Source organism: Hibiscus syriacus, unplaced genomic scaffold (genome assembly GCF_006381635.1).
Source record: "Hibiscus syriacus cultivar Baekdansim isolate YM2019G1 unplaced genomic scaffold, ASM638163v2 tig00111208_pilon, whole genome shotgun sequence".
Classification (NCBI taxonomy): Eukaryota; Viridiplantae; Streptophyta; class Magnoliopsida; order Malvales; family Malvaceae; genus Hibiscus; species Hibiscus syriacus.
In genome coordinates this window covers 1,359,277-1,372,461 of record NW_024063020.1, presented here as the reverse complement: position 1 = coordinate 1,372,461, position 13,185 = coordinate 1,359,277, and the positions used below count along the sequence as shown (strand labels likewise).

The following is a 13,185-nucleotide window of genomic DNA, read 5'->3' as shown; positions in this document are numbered from 1 at the left end:
AATTATTCTTTCAAATAATTTTTTTTAAAAATTTGGATGCAGTGTAATGTAACCTACAACTTTACACTAATATTAATATGACCACGTCTCTCAATTCGTATAATTGATGTAAGGAGTCTAACGGTGTAAAGTCAACTACAAAGGCTAACTAATGTAATTGAATATTCTATTTGCAATACCATTACTTTATTCCCTGCTTAGCTGCCAACTTCAACCCAATAATATAAAGCATGAATCTGCACCAGTTGAAAATTTCTCTTTTTATTTATTTATTTACATTTTAAAAATGAACTTTACCATGATTATGAGGTAAAAATAAAATCTATATAAAGCGAGTGAAGAGGGTGGCTAAGAGCATAACAAAACCCAACTCATCTTTGTAGCAAACATGGGGAAAATGGGGTCTTCAATGATCTCTCTTTCTTCCTCTCTTAGTCCTAGCAGTGTCTCTTAGATTGCCTTTTGAAACCTCAGCAGATTACACTTATTCCTCTCCTCCACCTCCTCCTAAGAAGTACTCGCCACCACTGCCACACAAAGAGCCCTACAGTATAAGTCTCCTCCCCCACCAACCCCTGTTTATAAGTCTCCTCCTCCTCCCAAAGAGACATACAAGTACAAGTCTCCTCCTCCCCCCAAGGAGGCATATAAGTACAAGTCTCCACCTCCACCGGTTTACAAGTCTCCTCCTCCCCCCAAGGAGGCATACAAGTACAAGTCTCCACCTCCACCATTTATAAATACAAATCTCCTCCTCCCCCCAAGGAGGCATACAAGTACAAGTCTCCACCTCCACCAGTTTACAAGTAAAATCTCCTCCTCCTCCCAAGGAAGCATACAAGTCTCCACCTCCACCGGTCTATAAGTACAAATCTCCTCCTCCCCCCAAGAAGGAATACAGTACGAGTCTCCACCTCCACCAGTTTACAAGTACAAATCTCCTCCCCCTCCCAAGGAGACATACAAGTCTCCACCTCCACCAGTTTATAAGTACAAATCTCCTCCTCCCCCTAAGGAGGCATACAAGTACAAGTCTCCACCTCCTCCAGTTTACAAGTACAAATCTCCTCCCCCTCCCAAGGAGATGTACAAGTACAAGTCTCCACCTCCTCCTCCTACAGTTTACAAGTACAAGTCTCCTCCTCCTCCTAAGGAGCCATATAAGTACAAGTCTCCACCTCCACCTCCACCTCCACCTCCTCCTCCTCCAGTTTATAAGTACAAGTCTCCTCCCCCCCAAGGAGGAGGCATACAAGTACAAATCTCCACCCCACCCGTTTACAAGTCCTCCCCCCACAACCACCCCATTATATCTACTCTTCACCACCTCCTCCTCACCACTACTAATCTACGACTTCGATCGTACTGTAAGGTATCATATTTTAAAATATCTTTTTTTTTTCCATCTCGTCAAGATGCATCATTTTACATTGTTTTGAATGTTTTGATCTTTAGACAATTTAATAACCAAAACAATGGGTTTTCTTCTGCAGGAGAAGAGTGCTTCAAATAAAGCAAAAAAAAATATGGTTTCAAAAGAAATATAAAGAGGCCAAACAAGTGAAAATTCGGGAGGCTAGGCCTAGTCTCCACGGTTGATGTGAATGTTAGTAGACAAATTTGTATTTGGCAATGTATTATTCAGTGGTTCCACTTGTTTTTATTTCTCTCTCTCTGCTTAATAATAAGAATGAATCCTTATGTAAATGTGTACGTGTTTTCCAATTATTCTGCAAATGCATGGGTTTATCAGTAACAAAAATAGTCCTTTTCCAAATAAATGCTCCACGTTTTGCTTAATTTTTTTGCGTAAATCTGAACATCTTTAACTTTTCAGTCCCAAATACTCGTCATAGAATTTTTAGTTGTCGGATCTCATGGAGCACCCCTCAAGCTAAGTATAATCTCCTTAAAGTTTTGGATTTGAACAATTATACTTATAAGATGTGTGCGCATTGACAATTGATTAAAATTTTTTAAAACATATATTATATTATAATCACCCGACCATTTACAAAATATATATATATATATATATATATATATATATAATATATATATTATATATATATATATCGCAACTTCATATATCAATTGGCAAGGTTAAAGTGGTTGGATAGTTTTATAGTAAAAGTTCAAATTTTATTTATGTATAATTTTATATATTTATAAATGTTTACCTCATTTAAAATAAATTTTTATCTTGATATTTTTATTTATCAATATTTTTGTTGACGTGACACGATAATGTTAAGAATACAATAAAAATAATAAGTAAACGCTGATAGTTCTTTTGCTATTATGTATTTTTCACTCTTGATTCATAATTTTTATCGTCTTCTAGAGAAACAACTAAAAATAATTGCTTAATGATCAAACACACAATGAATACATCCCAATACAAATTCTTTATCACTATATATAATAACTGACATGCATATATGAACAACATATATTTGATAAATACTAGATGAAATCCACCCCCACAAATACTTTAGGGTTGGATATATATATATATATATGTTTTGTCTAGTTTCAAAAGATAGTGATCCCAAGAACTCTATTTTGGCCTTAAAAATTTACTAAACTCATATTTTCTCTTAGAGTTTACTTTGTGAGAGGGCACGAACCAATTTACTTTAGTGGTTAAAGGAATCGTTGTTGTTCTTAGAGGTCATGGGTTCGAGCACTAGCGGCTGCAACAAGGTGATTGAGCGTTTATTGTCAAATGATTAAGAGTATTTAGAGCATATACTATTTTGTAATCACCTTAGCTTAATAAAAAAATAGTTTGTGAGAGTGATAATGCCAACATTGGGCTTATATAATTAACAAACTATAATTACCTTTGTGAGAAGGAAACTAATTAGGCTAATCGTCTAACCATGTGGGACATCATATATTTTTTTTATAGAATCAATTAATTTTATTCAAAATAGGAAAGATCTTAAATTACAATAAATATTTACAATCACAATCGTAAATTAAGCACATAATTAGTAAAATTTCCTATAATCATTGAAATAAAACTAGAAACTTAAGATCACAAACCATACAATGAAAGATTTAAAATTAAACCAAGAATCTCAAACAAAGATAAATACAAACAGATCTGATAGCATCGACAAACGATCCACAAAAGGGGATCAAGCTATTGAAAGACCATCAGCAAACCATAAATTAGACACGAGTGACTTGAAAAGCTATCCACCAACGTAAATCGGATATCCAAATCTAATTTGAGGGTCCAAAACAGGGAAGATCAACAAGATATTAGATAAATGTCATATTAATAAGTTATGTCAATGTCAAATCAACCCTTATAAAAAAGATAAATGAAAAAACAACGAAACAACCGAAACATATACCAAAAAGCATAAGAAAACATTTCATATAGGCAGGTGAACATGTTTCATACAAGCAGACTTATTAAAAAAAGAAAAGAAAATAGGGATACAATATAAAAAATAATCTCTATCTTTTAAATGATCTTGAAAGTTTGTGTGATTCACATCAATATTTTTTATAAGAAAAAAATATTACTCTTATCTGACTAAATTTATCATAACCTTTTAAAAAAAATAAAATTTTCAAATATTAACCATTATTATTTTAAATATTTCAAATAATTAAATTTTATAAAATGTATTTAAAAACTAATTGATTAAAAGTTTTTAAAAACTAATTGATTAAAAGTTTTTAAAAGATATATTTTTATTAACAATAAATTTTAAATAATATTAAGTTAAAGATAAAAAAATAATAAAAAGTCAATAAAAGATATATTTAATGCGAGAAAGAAAATAATTTATATTTTTAATTAATAAAATAATTTAATAATTTTTAATAGATTTCCATATATAAATTAGCTGACCCTATTCTCACATGTAATTAGATAAGGGGAGGTAGGGTAGTAGTCTGCCCCTAACGCCATGTTGAGAGCAACTTCCGTGGAAGACATCCATTATGAATTTCCATATATATACCAATTAAATGAATTAAACCAAGTTTTAAGTCTACATTAATCTGTCTGTCCCATTCACTGTCCTTAAATGTTACACCAACCTTTGACCCTTGCATGGCATATACTTATTATTATCCCACGTGGGATAGTCATTCCAAAATTCTATAAAATAGTGTTAAAATCTTAATTTATTATCTTATTAAATCTTATCACATTTACGATGTGAACCAATGACATATTTTGTATATAAAAATATAATTATAAAAATAATTCAATAAATATTAATAAATAGAGTAAAAATTGTATAAAATTTTATTAGTGTTATATTTGATTATTAAGTATTAATTTTTTCTAATAAAAACGAGAGTTTAACTTTTTATTATTATAGAAAATTCGCCATTCTAGGCTTGAAATGCCTATCATGTCATCATTAATTTAAAATATTTCATCTAAAGGTAGTTGCAATATGGAGTCCTAATATTAGTTATTATTTTTATTTTATTAGAAAATAAAAAATACTGAAAAATATTCCTATTTGCTCAACGTTTTTGATAGCCAATTAGGAGGGCTAAAATTAGTTGTTGAATTTCATTTTTCCATTCTTTTATAGTTTTAATAAATTTAATTCAATTCCATGATAACCGTGCAATTTTTTAATCACAATATTGTAAAAAATACTAATAGCAGCAGTTTAATTAGTCAAAATTTACTTCTCTCTCCTGTCGGTGGTTTAAATAATAATATATTTTTTATTAAAAATAAAATATTTTATATGTGTAAATATATAGCATGGTTTGAGAAAGCAACAGATTTGGAGATTGGACCTAACAATCATTTGATCTAATTGCCATTTGTTTAATCAAAATATTTTTGTCTTTGCACGAACCAAGTGATTTCGTAGTAAAATAATTGTTGTTATTCTTGAGGACATGTGTTCGAGCAATATAGATATCAGGTGTGTGAGCGTTTAATGTTGAAATATTGAGAGTTATCTTCGAACATATACTACCTTATACTTACCTCATATATAATTTATAATTTTCTTATTTTAATCTATTTCCTTTTATTTTTTTTATTTTAATTTAGTTTTTATATTTTATAATTATTCAAGTAATGTTGATTTATATAAGCAAATAATACTATAAAATCGGCTCGCACAGCAAAATAAAATTATAAATAAAGAGTAAAACAAGGATATAATAGCCAAAATATCTTCAATGTATGTATATTTCTACCATTATGCCTTTACGAATAGTGCGAGTTGATTATAAAACATATTTACAATATTTTTAGTCATTAATAAAGCATAAAAACCTTACAGACATATCCGTTCGAACTCTAAACCCATAAAAAAACAACAGTTTCTTCTACCATCAAAGCAGCTCAATAGGTTGATTTTCTCTTTTGCCAAGATTGACAACTAAGGAGTAGTAATAAAAGAAAATCAATTGGAAGTTGTGTTGTCTTTCTTGCTTTTATACTTTCTTTTGAAAGAAAGATAAATTAATCATTTAGGTTTCTAATTTAATATTTTTTCCTCCAATATAGCTCTTAAATGATTTTTTTAATTCACATCAATTTAGTGATATATAATTAATTTTGTTTATTTATTATTGTGAAATAAATAAAGTAAATAAAGAAAAAGAATAAAATGTATAGGAGTAGAAAATAATTTTGTATCACTTTTTCAATGTGAAGTGTATCAAGAGACTTCTCTCATCTTTATATTTATAGTCACAAGTAAAAATAATAATTTTGTATCCCTTTATATAATTGTGGTTTGTTAGAACAAAGTGTTTTTCTCTGCCGGTGATTAAATTAATTAAATAGATTTGATCCATACTATCATTAAATTTATTTTATCATTTTCATAATTAAGATGATAATTAATTATAGGTGATGAATTTGAGTAGATGGGGCCTGCCTGGTAAAGAAAGTCTAAGCTGCCCGGTCCATTTGCCCAAAAAATTCATGCAAAAGTTCGGTGCCAATAGACTATTTTCCCAACAATAAAAAACTAATATATTCCCATATTATATTGAAATAGAATTCAAATATTAATTAATATTTAATTTTAATTTAATATAATTTTTAATATCTTTCATATAATTTTATAAATAATTTATAATTATTCTTTTAAAGAATAATTTTTTTGGGGGTAAAATTGGATACAATGTAATATGTAACTTACGATTTTATACTATTTTTTAATACTATACTAATATTAAAATTATCACGTCTCTCATTGATGTAAGGAGTCTAACGGTTTAAAGTCAACTACAAAGGCTAACTAATGTGGATATATATCCTATAGGTGACACTATTACTTTATTCCCTGCTTAGCTGCCAACTTCAAGGAGAATCTCCCTAAATATAAAGCATGAATCTGAACCAGTTGAAAGCTTCCCTTTTATTTATTTATTTGCATTTTACAAATTTTAAATGATTATGAGGTAACACAAAGTCTATATAAAGCTAGTGAAGAGGGTGGCTAAGAGCATTGCAAAACTAAACCCAGTTTTATAGTAAACATAGGGAAAATGGGGTCTTCAATGACCTCTCTTTCTCTTTCTCTCTTAGTCTTAGCGGTGTCTCTCAGCTTACCTTTTAAAACCTCAGCAGATTACACTTATTCCTCTCCTCCACCTCCTCCTAAGAAGTACCCACCACCACCCTACCATTACAAGTCACCACCGCCTCCTCCTCCCGTCCACTCTCCACCACCACCCCACATAGAGCCTTACAAGTACAATTCTCCTCCCCACCAACCCCTGTTTACAAGTCTCCTCCTTCTCCTAAGGAGACCTATAAATACAAGTCTCCTCCTCCTCCTAAGGAGACATACAAGTACAAGTCTCCTCCTCCTCCCAAGGAGGAATACAAGTATAAATCTCCACCTCCACCGGTTTACAAGTACAAGTCCCCTCCTCCCCCCAAGGAGGCATATAAGTACAAGTCTCCTCCTCCCAAGGAGGAATACAAGTACAAGTCCCCACCTCCACCAGTTTACAAGTACAAGTCCCCTCCTCCCCCCAAGGAGGCATACAAGTACAAGTCCTCCTCCCCCCAAGGAGGCATACAAGTACAAGTCTCCACCTCCACCAGTTTACAAGTATAAGTCCCCTCCCCCCAAGGAGGCATACAGTACAAGTCCTCCTCCTCCCAAGGAGGAATACAAGTACAAGTCTCCACCTCCACCAGTTTACAAGTACAAGTCCCCTCCTCCCCCCAAGGAGGCATACAAGTACAATTCTCCTCCTCCCAAGGAGGAATACAAGTACAAGTCTCCACCTCCACCAGTTTACAAGTACAAGTCCCCTCCTCCCCCCAAGGAGGCATACAAGTACAAGTCTCCTCCTCCCCCCAAGGAGGTATACAAGTACAAGTCTCCACCTCCACCAGTTTACAAGTATAAGTCTCCTCCTCCCTCCAAGGAGGCATACAAGTACAAGTCTCCTCCTCCTCCCAAGTCCCCTCCTCCCCCCAAGAAGGCATACAAGTACAAGTCTCCTCCTCCTCCCAAGGAGGAATACAAGTACAAGTCTCCACCTCCACCAGTTTACAAGTACAAGTCCCCTCCTCCCCCCATGGAGGCATACAAGTACAAGTCTCCTCCTCCTCCCAAGGAGGAATACAAGTACAAGTCTCCACCTCCACCAGTTTACAAGTACAAGTCCCCTCCTCCCCCCAAGGAGGCATACAAGTACAAGTCTCCTCCTCCTCCCAAGGAGGAATACAAGTACAAGTCTCCACCTCCACCAGTTACAAGTACAAGTCCCCTCCTCCCCCCAAGGAGGCATACAAGTACAAGTCTCCTCCTCCCCCCAAGGAGGCATACAAGTACAAGTCTCCACCTCCACCAGTTACAAGTATAAGTCCCCTCCTCCCCCGAAGGAGGTATACAAGTACAAGTCTCCACCTCCTCCAGTTTATAAGTACATGTCTCCTCCACCTCCTAAGGAGGCATACAAATACAAATCTCCACCCCCACCAGTTTACAAGTACAAGTCTCCTCCCCACCACCACCTCACTATGTCTACTCTTCACCTCCACCTCCACCTCCTCACCACTACTAAGCTACGGCTTTGACCGTACTCGAAGGTATTATACATTAAAATCTCTTTTCTCATCTCGTCAAGATTCATCATTTTAAATTGTTTTAAATGTTTGATCTTCAGACAGTTCAATAACGAAGACAATGGGTCATTTTTTGCAGGAGAAGAGTGATTCAAATAAAACAACAAATATGATTTGAAAAGAATTATAGAGAGGCCATGAAGATGAAATTCGGGAGGCTAGGCCTAGTCTCTCCGTTTGAAGATGTAGACAAAACTGTATTTGGTGATGTATTATTAATAGTGGATTCACTTGTTTTCATTCCTTTCTTTCTGTATAATAATAAAAAATGAATCTTTATGTAACTGTGTACGTGTTTTCCCATTATTCAGTGGCTCCACTTGTTTTTTTTTATTCCTTTTCTAAATAAATATTCCACTTTTTTCTTTATTTTTGGCCTAAATTTGTACATCTTTAATTTTTTCAGTCCTTGTACTCATCATAGAAGCTATAGTTGTCGGGTATAATGAAGCATTCGTCAAGAAAAAACTCAGCACCATCTGAGCGGATGGAATTTAGAACCTAACACATCCCGGTATACGCTAAACCATCATGATCAACGTCAAGCACTTTAACTTTGTCTACACAAAAAAATAAATCCGTCATAGATCTTTTAAACATTCAAAATTTCATTGAATTCAATAGGGTTATTATTGTTATGTAATTGCGATGGTGTTGATCTTATACGAAATAGGGTTGACAACCTCTCCGGATTAGGGTTAGTGTGTCTTTGTTTGGAGGCGTCTCTTTTGTATCTTTGCGCGCCATTTCGTGCTCTTTTTCCCTTAAAAATAAATAAGACATGCGGTAATCTTGTATGATTTTTTTCTTCAATGAAAATCTTAAATTGACGAGAAAAAAATTTAAAATCATTAAATATAAAATTACTTTTAATTCGTTCTTTTAACCTCTTGATTATAACTATTTATAATAGTTTTTTCTGTAAAAAATTTACTTAAAACACCATGTCATATCCACACGTTATAGAACGTGAGATTGCACATGTGAGAATGCACCAACGTGCCTCACGATCAAACACAGGGGCATATATAGGGGTTGATCTACGTAGGTCACGATTCATCCTATACCCCAAAAATATATATATGTATGTATAATTTAAACAAAAGTATGTATAAATTATATTAAAAATTACATTTATCTAGTTGTTATATTTTTCTAGATTCATTTTAAATATATATAATTATTATATTTTTAAATTAATAAAGATATACAAATTATATTTGATAAACTTTTAGGTATAATGTCAAAACTAGTTCCCAACATTTATCAAAATTATTATTTTTATGAATAAATGAAAATATTATTCATCCAAATAACCCCATCTGTACAGACTCTAAACTAAGAAACCAATCAAAAAATAACAAACCAAAAACACCAAACAAACTAAAGCAACCTGTCGAAACGATTTTTAAACGTGGGGGGAGCGAGATTTTGAAAGCGCGTCATTTTTAATTATTATCTTTTCAATTGGATTTTTGATTAAAAACAGTGCGATTTTAGAAAACCTCTCGTTTCGAAAAATTAGAAATTCCTTTACGATAAAAATATAAGGTTCGAGGAGTCGCCACCAATCTTTGATTAGGGTGTGATTGGGCACCCAAAAACATTCTGTCATTTTAAATTAATTTTAATTAAAACGACAAGTAGAGGTCTGCGTTATCAAAATCTGAGTTCGGGAGTCGATTACGTGTGGGGAAGGATTAGCACCCCCACAACGCCCTAAATCGGTACCTAGTCGATTAATTAATTTCTTTGCAACGAATTTCACAAGTTCAAATTTGATTTAATTTTTGATCCCTTTAAACGACAAACATGCAAATTTGCAACATTCAAAGCAACAAAATAGATTTAATTTAAAATTACCAAGTCATTAGAAGGATAAAGAATATTCGATTATTTAAAATATCGAGACCAGATCTTTAGTTCAGTTCTAACGACCTTTTCTCGAAAAGTTTAAATAGTCGAATATTTCCTTTTCTTTCGCTCCCAAATTTACAATGACATATCCAAATTTAATTAGGCGTTACTGACGGGACACCATTTTAATTTAAAATCGTCAAAACAACTTTCCTGTAAGTTAAGGAAAGCCATTCTGATAATTTTAGATTAAAAGGGCATTACCCTTAATTCCGATTATGCAATAATGTCAAGTTATGCATATGAGGATATCATGCAAAATTATACAAAGTGATGTTAATGCAAAAAATAATTAAATATGCGATTAAAGTGAACGAATTCAGACATGCTCATAAAATAAATTACACCTACGTGCGTATGAACAACATGCTTGAAATAATATATCCATGCATATATTTTAAAATAAATCTAAATTAACCTAACAATCATGCATAAAATATTAAAAGGACTAAAACATAAAAAATAAATAACAACAACCTTTTCATAACATTTTCATTTCTGGGTACTGCAAACATAATATAACCAAAATATTGCATAGGATCAAATTGAAAGCTTCTCAAATTACATATCCAATGTATAACAATCACGAAAACAACCCTTGCATGATTCTGGACTGAAATGTAAAACGCTGGAAATTACGAGGCGAAATCAAAATATCAATAAAGCTCGGCTTAAGGATCAAAACGAAATGAAACAAAACTGGGATGGCCACGCTCACAATTAACCCCTCCCCAACAAAACGCGGGCGTTTTTGGATCTGCACAAAACTACGCCGTTTCACGGCCACCTAAACGACGCCGTTTTGGCGTTATAACAAACCAAATGGTAGATTTTTAACCCTAATCTCATTTCTTCTTCAGCCTCACCAAACCCGCCGTTTCACTCTCATCCTCTCTCTCTCGATTCTTCATCTGGTTCAACCGAGACCTCGCCCTCACCACTCAACGCCACCGGCTGGCCACCAGTCCTCGGTGGCCACCACTACCCCGACGACCACCTAGACCAACTGGTCAACCCAAAACAAGCCTAAACTAGACAACCCTCACCACTCTTCTCAAACTCCCTCTGCAACCCCGAAAACCAAAGCCTCCATCGCCAGAAAACTCAAAGACCTCCACGGCCGCCGTCTAAGACCGAGACAAACCCCTACCAGAAAACTTCAACCCCATCACGAGACTAACACTAGACTTCCCGAAAACCCCTAACAGAACCTCTCAGCCGGCTTTACCCTCTAATACTCTTACAAAACCAACCTCTCCTTCCTACAGACCTTAGACCTAGCTTTCTCTAAATCAAATCCCTCCTTCCTCGCCCAAACCCGGGTGAAACCAAAGAACAGAACAGAAGAGGAAATGACGGCTTACCCTGGTTACTCAACGGGTTAGGTCTTTCAAGCGACAGTGATGGCTCCAGGAAGGTCAAAGTTTTCACTTCTCTCTTTGGTTGTTTCGTTTTTGGGTCTATGGATTTTTTTGGGTTGCTGATGGATCTCAAAGATGATTATGGTTACTGCTTTGGTGTTCTCTCTGTGTGTTTTTGTTGTTGTTGATTCCCGTTCTCTTTCTATTTTCTCTGTTCTCTCCTGTTGCCGATGACCGAGAGAGACTGTTCCCCCCTCCTTTTGATGATCACCGTTCCTAAAAAGCCCTCTTTTCTTGCGTTTTTGTTTTGTTTTTGTCTTTGTGCTCTGTCTCTTGTTTGGTGTGCTTGCAGGTCACGGGTGCGAGCTGGTCACGAGTGCGAGCTGGTCACGGGCTTCAGGGAGGACTCTGTGAGTCTGCGCAGTCGGTGGAAGCTGACTGGTGGAGACGAACGGTCGACAGAGGCTCATTCTGGACGTGGAAGGCGGCGCTGGGCATAGGGCAAAAACCCTAATGGTCCTTTAATCTGGACCGTTGGATTAGGAGCAGATCCAACAGTCCAGGGTGAGCGGCGGCTGGAACCAGAAGCTGGAAACCCTAACGGGTTTTAGGGTTCTCTTATACTTGGGCCTGTTTGGTCTGGCCCGTTTTAGTTGTAACTCTGGTGTAGGCCCTGTAATAGTAAAAATAAATATACTTAATCCATGTTATAAATTATTATTATTTTTTATTGCAATTTTATGCCATATATTTTCATGTTAATAACTAACAAATACCAAACTTATGCTAATAACCCTAATAACGATAATAGTAAAACCCAATTAAAATTAAATAACGCCCCGGACAAATCGAGCATCTACAGCTGCCCCTCTTTGTTCTTTGTCGTGCAACGAGAATAGAGCAAAGATCACTAGATGTTCAAATTTGTCCGACCATGAGAACTTTGATAGACTCATCCGTTCCGCTCTTCCTCTAGGGTGAGTGAGAGTTGAAAAAAAATCTTCTGAAAACGGGTTCGCTCCCTCTTTCTCTAGGAGAATAGAACTCGAACATTTTCAAAAACCTCCATAGTCTTTCAGAGAGTATAAGACCCGAACAATCTTTAACAATCGCGTCTGCCCCCTATTTCTTCAGAGAGTATAAGACCCACAATCCTCATCAATCACGTCTTCCCCCTATTTCTTCAGAGAGTATAAGACCCGAACAATCTTCAACAATCGTGTCGGCTCCCTATTTCTGCAGAGAGTATAAGACCCACAATTTTCATCAATCGCGTCTGCTCCCTATTTCTTCAGGGAGTATAGAACTTGAAAATCTTCTGCAAACGGGTTCTCTCCCTCTTTCTTCAGGGAGTATAGAACTCGAACATCTTCAACTGGGTTCGCTCCCTTTTTCTTTACGGAGTATGGGACTCGGATATCTTCACACGGGTTCGCTCCCTCTTTCTCTAGGGAGTATGGAACTTAGACATCTCTTCAAACGGGTTCGCTCCTTCTTTCTTTAAGAAGAATAGAACTCGAATATCTTCAACAATCGTGTCTGCTCCCTATTTCTTCAGAGAGTATGAGACTCGAACGATCGTGTCTGCCCCCTACATCTTCAGAGTATAAGACCCACAATCTTCATCAATTGCGTCTGCTCCCTATTTCTTCAGAGAGTATGAGACTCGAACAATCTTCAATAATTGCTGGGAAATCTGCAAACATTTAAAATAATCATGCAATGTCATGGTCCTATTCATGCCTGCGATGTATGCAATTATGAAATTTAATACACTTTCTTCTTCGAAAGAATATTATCCCCTTT

The 13,185-nt window shown here is 35.0% G+C and overlaps 1 protein-coding gene across 1 annotated transcript; it reads left to right on the top strand.

Annotated features, from left to right (window-relative positions):
• Window positions 1-413: 413 nt before the first annotated feature.
• On the top strand, window positions 414-7,899 carry LOC120155905 (extensin-3-like; the record flags this gene model as incomplete). Its single annotated transcript, XM_039167366.1, is given in 8 exon segments — window positions 414-545; window positions 548-733; window positions 736-804; window positions 968-1,201; window positions 6,771-6,795; window positions 7,352-7,732; window positions 7,776-7,839; window positions 7,893-7,899. Coding segments are annotated over 8 exon segments (1,098 nt in total), but the record flags the coding sequence as incomplete, so codon positions are not given.
• Between the last annotated feature and the right edge of the window lie 5,286 nt (window positions 7,900-13,185).